The following is a 16,806-nucleotide window of genomic DNA, read 5'->3' as shown; positions in this document are numbered from 1 at the left end:
ACAGAAATTATAAATCATTCAGAGTGCTACTTTACATGATTATGCAGGACTTTTTCAGTACTTTGCTACAGTTAAAAATAGCTTACAAGTTAATAATGCTTTAAACAAATATATCACAGGACCTTTTTGGAACAGCTTAGCTAGTAGCTTGTAAAATTTGTTTTGTAAGAGACAAATGTTCCATAATTAATTGATTATGGGAGCAGAGGATTTCCAGTCTAATTTTGCAAATAGCTAGTCATTGCTTGAACGCCTGCTAAAATTATGTTGATGCACAGGAACAACTCTTTGGGAAGAAGATGCTGAGGGGGGAAATTATGTATGTCAATAAAATTCATGGTATCTTAAGACTAGGAAAAATGACACCATTTGGTAGTCCAAATGTGATGACACTATATGCCTTGACTCATACAGGACTCACCTACTTCAATCTGAAACTAAATGCTAAAAATATGATCCAGAGATTCTTATTTATAGCATAAATCAATGTAGATAGCACTGAAAGAGTGCCCATTGTTTGAAACAATTGATCATGACTATACATGGGAATGAACAGAAAAAAACCGAACATGGTGTTCGTTGTTCATCGCCATCCATGAACAACGAACATTGACGAACATGACCCGTTCATGAACATGTTCATTGTTCGTTGTTCGTGGGGGCCAGCAGGCCCTCCTCCAGCCACACTACTCCAAGAAACCCTACCTGAGCAGGCAGCAGGAAATGTACCAATAATAAACAATAGCTTGGCCCCAGAGCCTGGCAGCAGCCCTGGAACCTCAAGGGGTATATCCCTACCACACCACTCCCAGAAACCTTACCTGAGCAGGCAGCAGGAAAGGTACCAATAATAAATAATATCTTGGCCCAGAGCCTGGCAGCAGCCCTGGAACCTGAAGAGGTAGATCCCTTTCCTACCACACACAAAGAAAATCCAAGCTCCAATGCACTCTCCCTGTCTCTCTCTCAAAATGCCAACAGCAACTGTCTCTCCCTCACTGTCTGCAAAACCAGAGCTGGGAACCCCCCTCCCCCCTGCTCTTTGCTTTCTTGTAACAAATTTGGAGCTCCACACTTGAAAGGAAGACCTGCTTATCAAGCTAAATTAGGCTTAGATTGGGGTTTCCAGGGCAACCACAGGAGTTCAGACAGAGTTCAGGCAGTCCCTGCCTCCTGTTGCCAAGGGAATTGATTGCAGGTGCCAGATTGTCTGGCTTGATGAACAGTAACAAACAGCAATGAACAAGGCTTGCAACGACCACCTGTTTGTTTAGAATGGGGCCTCACGAACAGCTTGTTCACAAACAGCTGATTGAGCTGTTCGTGGCTTTTTTTAGTTTGTATTGCTGTTTGTGCCCATCACTAATTATGACTTTTTTTTCTTTTGGTAGTTTGTGGGTTAAATTGCTTCTGATTTATGGTGAGCCTCTGAATAAGTAACCTCTAAAACGTCCTATTATTAACAGCTTTTCTCAGAACTTGCAAACTGAAGGCTCTGGTTTCCTTTATTGAGTCAAGCAATCTTATTTTGCCTCTTCTATTCCTATGGCCTTCCACTTTTCCTACCATTTTTCTTTTCCAGTGAGTTTTGTCTTTTCATGATGTGACCAAAGTATGATAGCCTCAGTTTCGTCTTTTTAGCTTCTAGGGAGAACAGATCCATACATAGTAATGGGCAATACCATATTATGAATTATCTTTATCTTGGTCTCTAGCAACACATCTTTATCCTTAAGGATCTTTTCTAGTTCCTTCATCGCTGCTCTTCCAAGTTTTTTTGGTTACATGATTGCACCCTTTTGATTGATGATTGAGCCAAAAAATAGAAATCTTTAACTATTTCAATTTCTTCACTGTCAACTTTAAAACTGTGTAATTCCTCAGTAATCATTATTTTTGTCTTCTTGATGTATAGCTGAAATACTGCTTTGTCACTTTCTCCTTTAACTTTCATCTGTAGTCATTTCAAATCTTCACTATTTTCTGCCAGTAATGTGGTTTTATCTGCATATTTCAAATTTTAAATGTTCCTTCCACCAATTTTCACTCTATCTTCATCTAAACCTAATCCAGATTTTCCTTATGATATGTTCTGCATATAAACTGAACAGACATGGAGATTATACATTCTTGTCTGACACCTCTGCCAATTGGAAATCTTTCTGTTTCCCCATATTCTGTCCTAACAGTAGCCTCTTGTCCAGAGTACAGGCTGCACATCAAAACAATCAGATATTGTGGCACAGCCATTTCTTTTAACACCATCCATAGTTTTTCATGATCCACACAGTCAAAAGCCTTGCTATAATCTATAAAACACAGGCTGATTTTCTTCTGAAATTGTCAGATATGGTCCATTAGTCATTGTAAATTTATAATATGATCTCTAGATCTTCTTTCTTTTCTGAATCTGTGTTGAACATCCGGCATTTCTTATTCCATATATGGTAAGAGTGTTTGTTGTAGAATTTTGAGCATCACTTTGCTTTCATGGGCAATTAATGTAATGGTTCAACGGTTGCTGCAATCTTTGGCATCTCCTTTTTTTCAGAATTGGAATGTAGATGGAGCATTTCCAGTCTTTGGGCCATTTTTTTTTGTTTTCTATAATTGTTGACATGTTCTTATTAAGATTTTGATGTTTCTGTCACTTGAAATACCTCTTTTGATATCCTTTTTACTTCTCGTGATTTGTTTCTCCCAATTTGACTGTAGCTTCCACTTCACTTTCTAAAATTGCACGTTTTTTATCAATAGCTTCGTCTTTGAAGGAATTTGTCATCCTTTCATCTCTTCTGTGTAGTTCTTCAGTGTATTGTTTCCATCTTTTCTTTATTTTGTTCTGATTGGACAGTATATTTTATGTTGATCTTTCAGCCTCCCTACCTGTGGTTTGAGTTTCTCATTGTTTTCCTGGATCTTGAGGAACAGATCTCTTGTTCTCCTTTTTTGTTAGTCCTCTTTGAGCCAAAACACACGTTAAGAAAAACCTAGGTTCAGCACGTGTTCTCTTACCTCAAGGTTTGCCGGGATCTGTAGGAGTCCTGGAAGCTTAAAGTTTAGCATTTACAGAGCAGCAAAAAGGGAAAGGGAAATACAGGCGCCTGTATTTTAAGCTTTAAGCTTCCAGGACGCCTTTAAGCTTCCAGGACACTTACAGATCCTTTAAGCTTCCAGGACTTTAAGCTTCCAGGACCCCTACAGATCTTTAAGCTTCCAGGACGCCTACTTTAAGCTTCCAGGACTCCTACAGATCCCGGCAAACCTTGAGGTAAGAGAACACGTGCTGAACCTAGGTTTTTCTTAACGTGTGTTTTGGCTCTTTGTCTCTCCTTGCAAATCTCTGAAAAGCTGCACTTAGAAGATGGATTCTATCACTTTTAACTTTAGGCTCTTGCCTGTCTTTGGCAATTTTAAGAGTTTCATCTGTCATCCATCTAGGGGTCTTCTTTCTCTTGGCTACAGGAATAGTCTTTGTGTATTCTTCCTTCATAATGTTTCAGGATTCAGCCCACAGTTCTTCTGGTTTGTGATCACTTGAACATAGTACTGCAAACCTGTTCTTTACATGGTCTTTAAATTCTTCAGGAAAGTTATTTAAATTATATTTTGGTAGAATGATTTTTTGAGATTCTTCAGCTTTATTCTAATTTTTGATATTAACAATTCATGATCTGTACCACAAACAGCCCCTGGTCTTGTTTTACTAGAGAGAATGGAGCTTCTTCATCTTCTGCTTCTGATTATCTAATCTATTTGATTCCTTATTGGCCATCTGGTGATGCCCATGTATACAATCATCTATTCAGTTGCCTGAAGCATGTGTTTCCAATGTACAACTTCTTGGCTTCACAAAATTATATGAATCTCTTTCCTGCTTCATTTTATAATTCAAGTCTAAATTTTCCAACAATGTTTGATTCTGCTTTGTCTCCTACTTTTGCATTCCAGTCACTTATGATTATCAACACAGCGTGTTTAGGTGTATGATCAATTTCTTCCTGCACACCTGCATGAAAGCTTTCAATTTCTTCCTCTTCAGCATTTATAGCTAGGGTGTAAACTTGAATGACGGTTATGTTGATAGGCTTTCTATGAATTCTGATTATTATTATTGGATCCAACTTTGCTTTATAGCTCCTGATTGCTTGTGCTATATCTCGACTCACTATAAGAGCAACACTGTTTCTTCTGAGTTTGGCAATCCCAAAGTAAAACACTTTATAATTCTCTGACTGAAAATGTCCTAATCCAGTCCACTTTAGTTTATTCACACTCAGGATTACAATATTTACAATTTTGTGTTTACCTTGATTCATACTTCTCACATTCCATATGCCTGGTGTACATGTTCCACAGCTTTGAACTTTCTGTTTGCATCTATTCACATCAGCAACTGAATGTCTTTCAGCTTTAATCCATTGTGTGATTAAGAACAGTGCATTTGTACTCGTCCTCTGTTTCCCAGTACCAAATTTGTACTCGTCCTCTGTTTCCCAGTACCAAATTGAGTGCCTTCCAACCTGGGAGTCCTGTCTGCTGGTGTACTTCTTCCCATTTTGGTTTAGGGATACTGTGTTAAAGTTGAGGGAGAACTGATAGGACAAGCCTGTAGTTTTAGTAATAACATATTTAATAAAAGCATTTTTTTATGGAATTTATTTTTTCACAGTCTTTAAATTTTTTAAAAAATATGTCTTGTTTCTTGTTCTTTTTTTTTCAGAAGAATGTCTTCCAAGCAGGCCACCTCTCCATTTGCAGCTGATGGAGAGGAAACAACGAACCAGGACTTAGCATCACAAGAGCAGGAAGAAGGCAACAATGATGATCTTGTGGCTCCCCATCTGCCTCTGCACACTATATTGCACAACAAACCTCACTCCGAGGAGCTACCAACTCTAGTCTCTACAATCCAACAAGAAGCTGACTGGAACAGTGTTATCTCAACCCAGCATAGAATGGTATGTGACTATCAGTAACTGATTTTGCAGAACATTTTAGTACAACTCTTCTTTCTAACTGGTGCATCCATTTATCACAATACGTACTACCTCCTGATTAATGTTTTAATACTATGACATTTATATTGTATTGAGCTAATAATGTGGAAACTTCTGACACTGTTTAGTTACTCAGAGAATCAACCAGCTTGCTGTCCTGCTTCAGTAAGAGAAGGAAAAGTTACAAGAGTTACTGAGATTCAAATATCAGGCTGAGGATTCTGGATGGACCCAGTATGCAGCTAAGGGATAGAAAACCAGAGCCATTGCAGAAGGAAGGTGCAGGATAAAAGACTAAAAGCTAAAAGTGACAAATGACACTTGAACGGCAAGTGTATTTCTCCCTGTTCACTTGCCCTCTGCTCAATCCACTTGCCGTTCAAGTGTCATTCGTCACTTGTAGCTTGGCCCTAAGAAAGAAGAACCTGGACATAGGATAGGTTTGAGTAAAAGGACAGAAGAAACAGGGAACTAAGACAAATTGACTCAGAAGAAACATCAGTGTTCAAGATGAGGCGTGTTACATGTTATGTAGGATTAAGGAAAGACACTGGAGAACTATACAGGTGACTAAGAAGAAGGATGGCTAATGGGAGTTAGTTCTACATCTACAGTGTATACTCTGACAAGGGAATTATTCCAGTTTTGGCTTCTTTTATCTGTGCAGTGTTATGACTGGCAACCCTTAGTGTTACCTGAATTGGTCTCCTTGCAAGTAAGTGGGGGGAATTAGCAGCAAGGAGGAAGGCCATGCAAGAAGGGTAAAAGTGGGATGTCTCCACCAGTACCCCCCCCCCCACACACACACACAGAGTCCTAGGAAGCTAGTCAGAAATTGGAATAGAGTGAGGGGGGAAAGTATATTTACCAGTCTCGGAGAGTAGAGTAGTCCACGGAAGAAGGAAGTAGCTTCAAACGTCCCGCATTCTCAGCCAGGAGAGGAAGGCTTAGGGAAGCAACCCTAAGGGAGCAGTGCTTGGATCTAGTAAGTGTGGACAGTTTGAATGGGGCCCTGGTTCTTATAGGGCAAAACGAGTCCTGAGGCTGTGGGAGTCCCCTCAGCCATTGGGACAAAGACCGTAAAGGTCAGTCTCTGGGAGTTACAAAAGGGGAGGTTTGCTAATGGGTTCTACCAGAGCTGAATCAATGAATTTAGATATGAGAAAATATAGGTTCCCAGAGATAGAAATTAACTTATGGATGCTGATTGATTGCTCCCAAGCTTAGGGTAGGAAATGTAATCACGGGAAGAGGGCATTGGAATGTGCTAATGGGGTGACACAGTGAAGCTCGCTATAGTCATGATCTCTGGCCAGTTGCTGGGAAGATAGTATATCCAATCACCCTAGTCCTTTGCATTTACATGCACATTCTAGGCATACCTGAATCTCTTGGGCTGGGTCCAGCAACATTCTGCCTAGCCATCTTGGAATTTCCTCTGATGCAGACCAAGCTGCATTAATCCAGGGACCCTGTGACCTTTTATGTCACAGGCCTGTATTAAAGGTGTAGCAAATATGGCAAAGGCAAGGGATGACCACTTACATTAGAGGGCAACAAGGACTGAAAACTGGTGTAGATGGGAAAGTGTATGTTGATCTGAACTAACTAGACAATACTTTGACTACAGGCTCCTAGTCATCTTGTTTGTTTGCAGGTTTCTGTATGCTTTTGTATTAATTTCAGGTTAACAAGGATTGCTAGTAAAATTTGACTATCTAAATGAGCAACAAGAAATAGCCATAGATTTTTAAAAAAATTTCATGGTCGTCCTTTTTCTAACGCATTTTCAGTTTCAGTGAAGTTAAACATTGTACAATCTTTTAACATCAGAAATACCAGTGTAAATGTTTTTTTGTTTTTTTGTACTGTATAAGATTTGATTGTCGCTATGCTCTGGCCCGGCTGAGGCACTTACGTAAGCAGGAGCAGTCTTAACATAGTGTAGGAGTCTCAAATCTGGCATTGGGGTTGGCATGATTAGGTACATTCTGAAGTCCACAGCTTGAAAGAGGGTCAACTGCTGATAGAAGATTCTGGGTTGATCCTCAGTTTCCCAATGGGAAAAGTACTTAGTGGCTGTGGAAGAAGAGGGTGTAATGGAACAGCACTCTGCTTCTTTCAGCAGTTTCCCGAGAATCTATGCTACATGTCAGGACTTCTGGGACAATCTCATATTGCTTAGTGGGAAGAACAGCAGAGCAGGAACTCCTCCGTGCTCCTTTTAGATCTGGTGGCACAAATGGGCTTTAAAGGATGCGTGAGAGTCACAGTTGGGAGGAATGGTGGCTCTGATAGGGGATGGAGGAGGGAGCTGCAATGGAAGAGTCCACAGAAGCTGTGCAGACTGCATTACATATGAAACTCACTTTTTAGAGATGTGGAGCTCAAAATAGTTGTATTGTCGAAGGCTTTCACAGCCGGAGAACGATGGTTGTTGTGGGTTTTCCGGGCTGTATTGCCGTGGTCTTGGCATTGTAGTTACTGATGTTTCGCCAGCTGCTGTGGCTGGCATCTTCAGAGGTGTAGCACCAAAAGACAGAGATCTCTCAGTGTCCTGAGAGATCTCTGTCTTTTGGTGCTACACCTCTGAAGATGCCAGCCACAGCTGCTGGCGAAACGTCAGGAACTACAATGCCAAGACCACGGCAATACAGCCCGGAAAACCCACAACAACCAACCTCAAAATAGTTGTCCTATTTTCTATTATTATTTTATTTGAAAAGTTGAAACCAATAAAACCAATAACACTCTTCAACCCTCCACGTTAGAACTAAAATCCAGTTGGATGTAGGTAGAAAACAAATAATTGTAGCTAGGTCAATATTTTCTAGGAAAGGGCATAACTGACCTTCAGCCTAAGGAGACAAAAGCCGTACCTGTCAGCATGAATATCCTGCTACAGTAATAGGTCCAGGAGTATTCCCAAGTTGTGATTCTTAAGGGGGGGGGGCTGAAATCTTATCCAGGATGGGCTGTATCCAACAGTGGTCACTTAGCCCCTTATTTTGGAGCCAATCCAGTTGCCAGGTCTCCCTGGCTAGGCCTTCCTGGCAACCAGGAGGGGCAGCAGTTACCATGTTTCTTTGTCTTTGTGTACATGCAAAGCATTTGAGTGCTCCCAGATGGCCTGTGATGACATCACTTGCAGAAGTGACATCATCATGCTGACTGTAGGAGAGGCTGGTTTGAGGCCAAAATCAGCCCCACAGCCAGTATGATGATAACAACAACAACAACAACAACAACAACAACAACAACAACAACAACATTTGATTTATATACCGCCCTTAAGGATGACTAAACACCCACTCAGAGCAGTTTACAAAGTATGTTATTATTATCCCCACAACAAAGCACTGTGTGAGGTGGGTGGGGCTGAGAGAGGTCCTAGAAGCTGTGACTGACCCAAGGTCACCCAGCTGGCTTCAAGTGGAGGGGTGAGGAATCAAACCTGGTTTTCCAGATTAGGGTCTTGCGTTCTTAACCGCTACACCAAACTAATGTCACTTTAGGAAGTGACATCACATCTGGCTGTGAGTGAGCATGCTGCATATTTGCCTATAATGCCTGCTGGTGATGAGTCATCAGGAAATGATGAGTGTGGAGGACAAAACTCAAACGGTCTGAAAGCCACTGAGAAATCCAGGAAAATTAACAGAGTTGCATTCCCCCTGTCCATTTCTCAGCATAGGCAAACACTAGAGTGAACAAGACTATTTCTGTCCTAATCTCTGAGCAGATGTTGGTCTGAAGTTGGATTCAGAATAAAAGCCTCTATATTGTATGTTTCTTCTCTTAAATATGAGACAAGCATTATGTACTTTGAATTTGGGTTGGATTTTCATCCAGCCTGAAGAAGAACCCTCCCCCACATTATATTGCTTACTGGTCTACAGCACCAGTAGACAATTCTTTCCTGCCATCTCTTCTTTCTCCTTCCTCTCCCAGGTGTATGGAATGCTGCTAGGGCCCATGAAAACTAATCTTCCCAGGGTTCCTGACTAGAGATGGGCACGAACCGAAATATGAACCAAAATTCATCACGAACCAGGCCAGTTCATGATTCATGAACCAGCAGTTCATTAGAGCCCATTTCTGACGAACCGCCATGAACTTTAGGCTGGTTCATTTGGTTCGGTTTTTGGTTCATCACTGCAGACAGCCTGGCACCAATCAATTTCCTAGGCAATAGAGGATGGACTTCCTGCAGACCTTCTGCTGACCAGGAAATGGCCTTCTGCTGGCCCGGAAGTGACATTTTGCTGACCTGGATGTGATGTTTTTATGAACCAAACAAACCGGTTCGTGAACTGGAGCAGGTTCATGAAAGTTCATGGTTCATGAAATGCGATGAACCATGAACTGCACGGTTCGTTTTTTTCCGGTTCATGCCCATCTCTATTCCTGACACTTGATCATTGCTGTAACAGTATTCTAGGCGCTAGGGTTAAGTGGAGGGTGTGTGCATGAGAGAGATCATTCTCTGTCACAGCTCGAATAACAGTAAATGCCAGTGCAGTAGACTACTGTCAGATGTAAGGGGATTTGGGGGAACAGTTTATGAATCTTAGGGTTTGAATCTTGGGGTAATCCCATTTAACTCTTGCACATGTCATTTGGCTATAGCTGTGTCCAATCTGGTTTGTTACTGGCTTGGGATAACCAGGAATTCTAACTTGGTGGTGGTGGGGACTCAGTTTACTGAGCCTTGAGTTTGTATTGGATTACAAATTAAAATAATTAATCAATTAAAATAATTAATCAATAATCAATTATTAATAATTACATTGACACACAGTACACATTGGAGTGGATGTTGTGGAGATTCAGTCAGCTGTGTTGTCACTGCCATGCAGCTCTTCCTTGTGCCAGGAAAGTAATGTAAAAGGCTATGTGGAAGGAAGTCATGCTGAGGCTTATCCCCATGCTAGCAATGCCCTTTTGGGAAACAGAGAAATGGGGGACTTTCTGCTGACTTGGTAAAGAGCCAAGGGGTTATACTGGATCCAGTACAGCTGCTAGAGAAGCAAATTAATGAAGCTGCAAAAAAGGTCTTCTTCCAACTCAGACTAGCCTGGAAAATGGCCCCTACCTTGACACAATCAATCTGGTCCCCTGGATCCACACTACATTAACATCAATACTGGACTACATAGGTTTCCTTTCAAAGTCAATTTGGAGACTCCAAGTGGTGCAGATAGTTCAGGAGCTAGGCGGAGTATGCATATTACTCCCATTCTACTGTCACTCCATTTACTACCATCTATTACTCAATTCTGGATTTTGCCTATCATATAAAAAGTCCTTCATGGCCTTGGCCCCTCATATCTACCTGACCTCCTCTCTCCCTGTGTTCCACGATGCCATCTTTCCTCATCTGGACAGGTCTTTCTACAGGTGCTGCCATGCAAGTGGACAAAATCAATAAATGTCTGTGCATATGCTTTCTATGTTGCGGCTTCTGGAATGGTCTTTCTGATGAAGTTAAGAAGGCTCCCATTCTCCTGGCTTTCCGCAAACTATGCAAAACTGAATTATTCAGGAAGGCTTTTTATGCAGGTAGGAGGTATATACTGTATTGAAATGGTTTCAAGAGATACTTTGGAAAAGGGCTAGAGACTGAAGACTATACAACTGTGTATAAACTGTTCCTGTAACCTATTGCATTGTTTATGGGATGTTCCAGCTCATATTGATTTACACTATGTAATCCACTTTAAGTTTCACGGGAAAAGGTGGATTATAAATAATGTAAATAAAACAATAAACACTGGACTTTAACATTCTGATAGCAAGAACCTTTGTTTGCCTCTTATGATTCCAACAATCAAATCATTGCTGTGAAAAAAGGTCAACGTAGATTTTGAGAATAGTTTGTTACACACATTAAACAACAATGTAATGATTTACTTAGTTTTGATTCAACCTGTTTTTAACCTTTTAAAACCTTTGCCTTTGGACCTTTAGTCCAGCTCCTCCTTAATTTACTTTAAACTTATACCTCAGGAGTGCTCTGGTCACAACCTACACTCTTCTTATTTCCATTCACACAGAGCTTCAGGAGTTTTCTACTTTACCCAAGCTTTTACTTTGAGAACACCTTCCCTTTTGTGTTGTGTGACCTCCTTCATTCCTCAGAGGCGTACATTTAAACTCACTATATATATATATATATATATATATATATATATATATATATATATATATATATATATATATATATATATATATATATATATATATATATATATTTAAAAAACCACATTAGCATCAGAAATGCACAAACTTCTTTATATGCAAAACATTACAAACAGTATTGTTATATGAATTATCCAACTATGTATTAAAGTTATAAGACTGTTATTAGCACTAACATGAAGATGAAAAGCTTACCTAACTCTCAACCAATTTGAATGGAAGATGGAAACAGGCAATTGATAAATTCTTATGACTCTGAGGGCCAAGCCCAACAATTGTTTTGAACTACAGATGTTTTCACTACTGCTTGAATATTTTTAATTTTATTGGCTTCATGAATGCTACTGGTGTCCTGGATTACCAAGGAGATTGGAGCTAATGGTGACAATGGTGACTGCTCTAAGCCTATATCAGTATGGTTACCAGGCTGTGCCTGGCAACTGATGGAGGCTTGGAGGAGGGACATGGGGAAGTCTGTGATGCTGTGTGTGATACTTTTACCATAGATTTTCCAGAGACTCCTTGAACTATTCTATTTCACTTTCTGGGAAATTTTTCCCTGAAAGTGTTGTAACGATGCAGAAGATATTGGTTCTTAAAAACTGGAGTGGTAGCAGGCACAGAGCGCTGCCAGCAGGAGGCCTGACTGTCCTATGCCCAGGTGATCATGTATCTTTTCCTAATAAATAATTCACACATTAAGGAGAAGGAGGGAGACAGAAGGGGCATTACTCTTTCTCATTTTAATTAGGAATTAGGAAAAGATTGGATGGGCAGCCATTGTATGATGGTTAAGTTAAAAGATAATATTAAAAAGAAAAGAAGAGCTCTCCTGAATCAGATCAAGGTTTGGTTCATTAAGTTTAGCATACTGTTTTACACAGTGTCCAACCAGTAGCCCTAAAGGGGCAACAAAGAGGGTAAAGAGGCCAGGACCTCCCCCTGATGTTGCTTTCTTTAACTGGTATTCAGAGGTATGCTGTCTCAGAATATGTAGGTTCCTTTTAGTTTCCCCCATGGATAGTAGCCGCTCATAGACTTTTCTTTCATGAGAAGATACTGAAAGAGCATTCATCAAAGTTGTGTATAGCACATTGATTGCACAGACTTCATTTTAAGATAGGAAATAATTAACTCATGACATTCTAATAACTGGATAAAATGTTCTATTCCATATGGTTGTGTGGTAATTCTTGAGTGATTCTTAAACTTTCTGGCTTCCCCCAAGGTACAAATAATCTACTCAGACTACATTAAGAGAACAAACTGTATCTCTGAATCCCAGTGTTAAAGATTTATGAAATTAAATGTGATCAAACATATTGCTTACAGAGTAACAACATATATGTTGTTTATTATGAGAATAATCATAAAAAAATCAAAAGGAAGAGAGTATGGCATTGAACCTGTATTTATTGCATTTGCAAATCTTCCAAATATACTTTTCTATGTTTCTGAATAATGGAACTTTATGTTAACACTTGCTGTACCTCCAATAAACTGAAACAGTTTCAACTCATTCTCCCATTATCAGATTTCTGAAACAGGTGCATGAACTTTGCTCAGGTTACCTAGCTTTCTGGTTTCACTTTTCTTGTTTCATAAAAAAATGCCCCTGGTCTCTTGGATAAAGTTCCTGAAAATCATTAGCAGCTAACCATATGTCCACAAGGAGAGATCCAATAGGCTGCATATAATTCTTCAAATGAGGGATGGATAGGATTGACAGTATTTGGTCTTAAGTACAAACAGAAGATTAGCAAGGTTTTTTTTTATATAACAGTGTTGCTTGCATAAAGGATTCAGACTTTGAACCTGAATGAACGGAGACATATGACACCATCTATTATGGCGAATGCATTGTTACAAGCAGGGGATCAGCAAGGTGTCTCCACAAGAGCATTTCATTTCTCTGTCCCCCAGTATTTCCTCTTTCCCTTCTCAGAAAGCACCCATAGCCTCTCCCCCTTTCCTTCCCACCCACTTTTATCTCTTCCCCTGTCTTCAAATTTCTCTCCTCCTCTCTCCCTTGTAGCCAGGAAAACTATGACCAAGTTGCATGGTGTTTGCTGCCAGGCCAAGTTGTGTGGGGCCATCCTCCAGCTGTGGCCCAGTTGTGCTGTGGTGTACCCTCAAGGACTTGTTAACCGCCCAGAGTCCCAAGGGCCAGGTTCAATTTCTAGAGTAAAGTTCAGAAATTCAAAATGTATAACAGAACACAACTGTGAAAATTTTCCCAAAGCTATTAGTACTGGTTCACTAACCAGTGTCCCCGGAGCAGAGTCCTACTCACCACAGTACTATGGGTTCTTACAGAGGTTATTCCTGAAACATAGTCCCAAATAACAGCAGGAACTCTTTTTATGAATATGCTGGATGAATCCTTGAGTTTGTTCGTTGCCCTAGGAGCAGTTTCTTAGCCACCACTGCTGTCCAAGGGATAAGTGCTCAATCCTTCCCCGCTAGCAGTTTCAGCTCTGTGTCTGATTTGGATCCAAAGCCTGGAAACAAGCTTTGCCTCTCAGACAGCACTGCCTTCAGTGCTTCTCTCTCCCTCCCAGTCTTTGAAGCTAACCTAGTTCTTCTTTATACTACCTCTAGTCACAGTGGCCCTTTCAAACATATGCCCCATGAGCCTTTGTTAAACATACAAATTAATACAAACCTATGTCCACATCAGTTATCTGCTAGTCTGGTCTGGCCTAAGGTCAGACCAGTATCTGCAGTCTACTAATCAGACCTAGGCCCTAGGACCAAAACACTTTTCTCAGTACAGGCAGGGCTTTTTTTCAGGGGGAAGGCAGGGGAACAGAGTTCTGGAACCTCTTGAAAATGGTCACATGGCTGGTGGCCCCGCCCCCTGATCTCCAGACAGAGGGGATTTTCGATTGCCCTCCACACTGCTCAGCAGTGCAGAGGGCAATCTAAACTCTCCTCTGTCTGGAGATCAGGGGCGGGGCCACCAGCCATGTGACCATTTTCTCTGAGGGCAACCCACTGAGTTCCACCACCTCTTTTCCCAGAAAAAAAGCCCTGAGTACAGGCGTACACTTTTGTGGGGCATTTAACTTTCCCTTTTATCCCCTTCCTTGCTATTTCCTTTTTCCCCTCCTCCTCGCCGCTCCAGTATTTTCTCCCCTTTCCCTGCTTCCTTTTCTTCTTCTCCTCCATCAATCAACCAACATACCTTTTATTTGCGCTTCCCCATCTTCAGCCATTTTTAGTTACTTCATTTGTACTTCACCTTTCTCTACAATGGAGAACCAAAGCAACTCACATAATTTCCCTCCATTTTGTCTTCAAAACATCACTGTCAATACCGTTGTGGTTATCTAGCAATGGCCGCAGAGGGCATTTGTTTTTTAAAGCTACAGACGCTGCTTCTGTTATTTTGTGTTTTTAAAACTTTCTTGGCTTATTTTTTATGATTTCAGATTTTTCTGCAAATTAATACAAACCTATGTCCACATCAGTTATCTGCTAGTCTGGTCTGTGACTTTCCCAGGTTTGTAGAATGATCTGTACATGGTCTCAGTCTCTGGATTTAAATATCTACAGATGGGGATATGCTGAAAATTAGATATATTGATAAAGGCATGAGCCTTATGATTCAATTAAATATTCAAATAGTTATGCATGTTTTATTTTCCCCCTCCTCCCATCAATGCCTGGAGCAACCCTAGTGTGTTCATTTGCACAAACATTTACCTGGGGCATTTCCAGGCTGCTATAACTGTGTGCAGTTTTAAAACATCCCTTTTTACTTGCCATTCCCACAATATAAAAATGTGGGATGTTTCAGCTACTGCTGATGGCGACAGTAGCTGGCACAAGATCACTGCAAGTGGTGTAACCTGTACACAAGCTGTATATTATTATCTGGAGGAAAAAATACTTGGGAATCAGATGAAAGACTAGAAAGTATGGTCAATGGAGGGGTACTTTTACAAATTTACTCATCTACAAATACTACATATTTTTTACCATAGGGCTATTATAACTTTACAGACCATTGGTGCATCAACATTAGTATGTCTATTCAACAGATTTCTCCATTTTCTCTGAAGAGAGATAAAATCACATGACTGTATAGCTCTTTGCCTGCAACAAATCTGTAGATGGAAGGATTTCTGCCTGCAGAGCATTGTTTCTTGCCTCTCTACCACTGCAATGCTGTTCTTGGGGATACAGCATGAGGAGAATGTAAGAAATGTGGGTGGAAATGCTCTGGTGGATCCAAGCCATGATGAGCACTACTTGGATTAAACATAAAGATGCATATTTTAAAAAAGGAAAAGGAAAGGAACATAACCATATACTGTTCTATATAGCAGTTGCGTAGTGCAGAAGGGTTGGTGCTGACTTGCACCAATAACATCTCAGGCAAGTAGTCTGGGTCTGGTCATCTGAGAAGTGTGACATCTGAGAAGATTATGGAAGATGCCACCCCAACTTCTGTGATTGAGACTATTGGTGCTGTACAAGTCTCACTTGTGAAAGCTGCTGCTGCACGTTCTGTCTCTGAGCAAGTTTGCTCAAAGATGTTACACAACTTAAGAGTCTCGATAACTTCTGTGAAAAATTACTTGAGCACATTTGGGCCAATTTATTACATATGAATCAACTTAGTATCTTTTGTGGATGTGTTGAGTGTCCACCATATGCAGCTGTGTGAGATTAAAAAAAGAAAATGGAATATGGAAATGGCCTGAGAAAATTACTAAAGAAGTCGTTTCCAGCATTCACAGTGTGCTGCATTTCCTGTGTTATAACGAGGCATAACATATAGTATATTGAATGTAATGTTATCATTTTTTAAAAAACAACAACCAAACCCTACACATTGAGTAGAAATGTTTTCAAACTTTCACTCCCTTTTGATATCAGGAATTGCTTTTCACTGAGTCCTTTGTATGTTCTGAATGTCTGGAAGCCAAAATATTTTGTTTTAACTCCCACTCTATAGTATTTCCCAGCTGTGTACTTATATGGTGTAATAAAAGGATGTAACAAATGGGAAATAGCAGCTGCATTTGGAAATTCCTTTTGTGCTTGCTGTTCATTTTACAGATTCAGCAATGTGCAACAACTGCCTTGTCAGACCTGGAGTGCCTTCCACTTCAAGAATCTCATCACCATCCCTTTGGATTTTACAGTGAAGAACAATGTAAAGCAATGGTGGAAAAAGCTTTTCTAGTGCAGCTTTGGAGATATGAACGGCACATTTGACATTGCCTGTTTATGGAGGCCTATTCCACTAGGAGAAAAACAGTCAAAAAAGGGGCTCTTATTAAAAATCACTTTAATTTCCCCCCAGTATAATGTGTTTATTTAAAACATTTTTATCTGTCTCATTGCAGATGAAACCTTGTGAACCTTAGGGAAATCAGAAAGGAGCTTGGACTATTTAGTGCAGGGAAAGCAAACTGATGGGGAAAACAGCAAGAGGGTTTTGTAGTTAACAATCCAGTAAACCATTGTGAGCAGTATCACTGCTATTTTTCTTATATTGGGTGCTTTGATTTGCCCATCATAAGGAGATGGAAGTGTACAAAAAGCCTGAGTACAAGGGATAAGAAGTTCCCAGTGAGTTCAGTGGGACTTA

The 16,806-nt window shown here is 40.4% G+C and overlaps 1 protein-coding gene across 1 annotated transcript in view; it reads left to right on the top strand.

Moving 5' to 3' along the window:
* The window catches only part of SOX6 (SRY-box transcription factor 6), a 572,111-nt gene that overhangs the window by 95,104 nt on the left and 460,201 nt on the right, over window positions 1-16,806 (top strand). The window contains exon 2 of the mRNA XM_054970704.1: window positions 4,724-4,961. Coding sequence (XP_054826679.1) covers window positions 4,728-4,961 — 234 coding nt within the window. The 5' untranslated portion in view covers window positions 4,724-4,727. The remainder of the gene's footprint in view (window positions 1-4,723; window positions 4,962-16,806) is intronic.

The sequence above is a fragment of the Eublepharis macularius genome, chromosome 2 (assembly GCF_028583425.1).
Source record: "Eublepharis macularius isolate TG4126 chromosome 2, MPM_Emac_v1.0, whole genome shotgun sequence".
Classification (NCBI taxonomy): Eukaryota; Metazoa; Chordata; class Lepidosauria; order Squamata; family Eublepharidae; genus Eublepharis; species Eublepharis macularius.
This window is presented reverse-complemented; position numbering and strand designations above follow the sequence as displayed.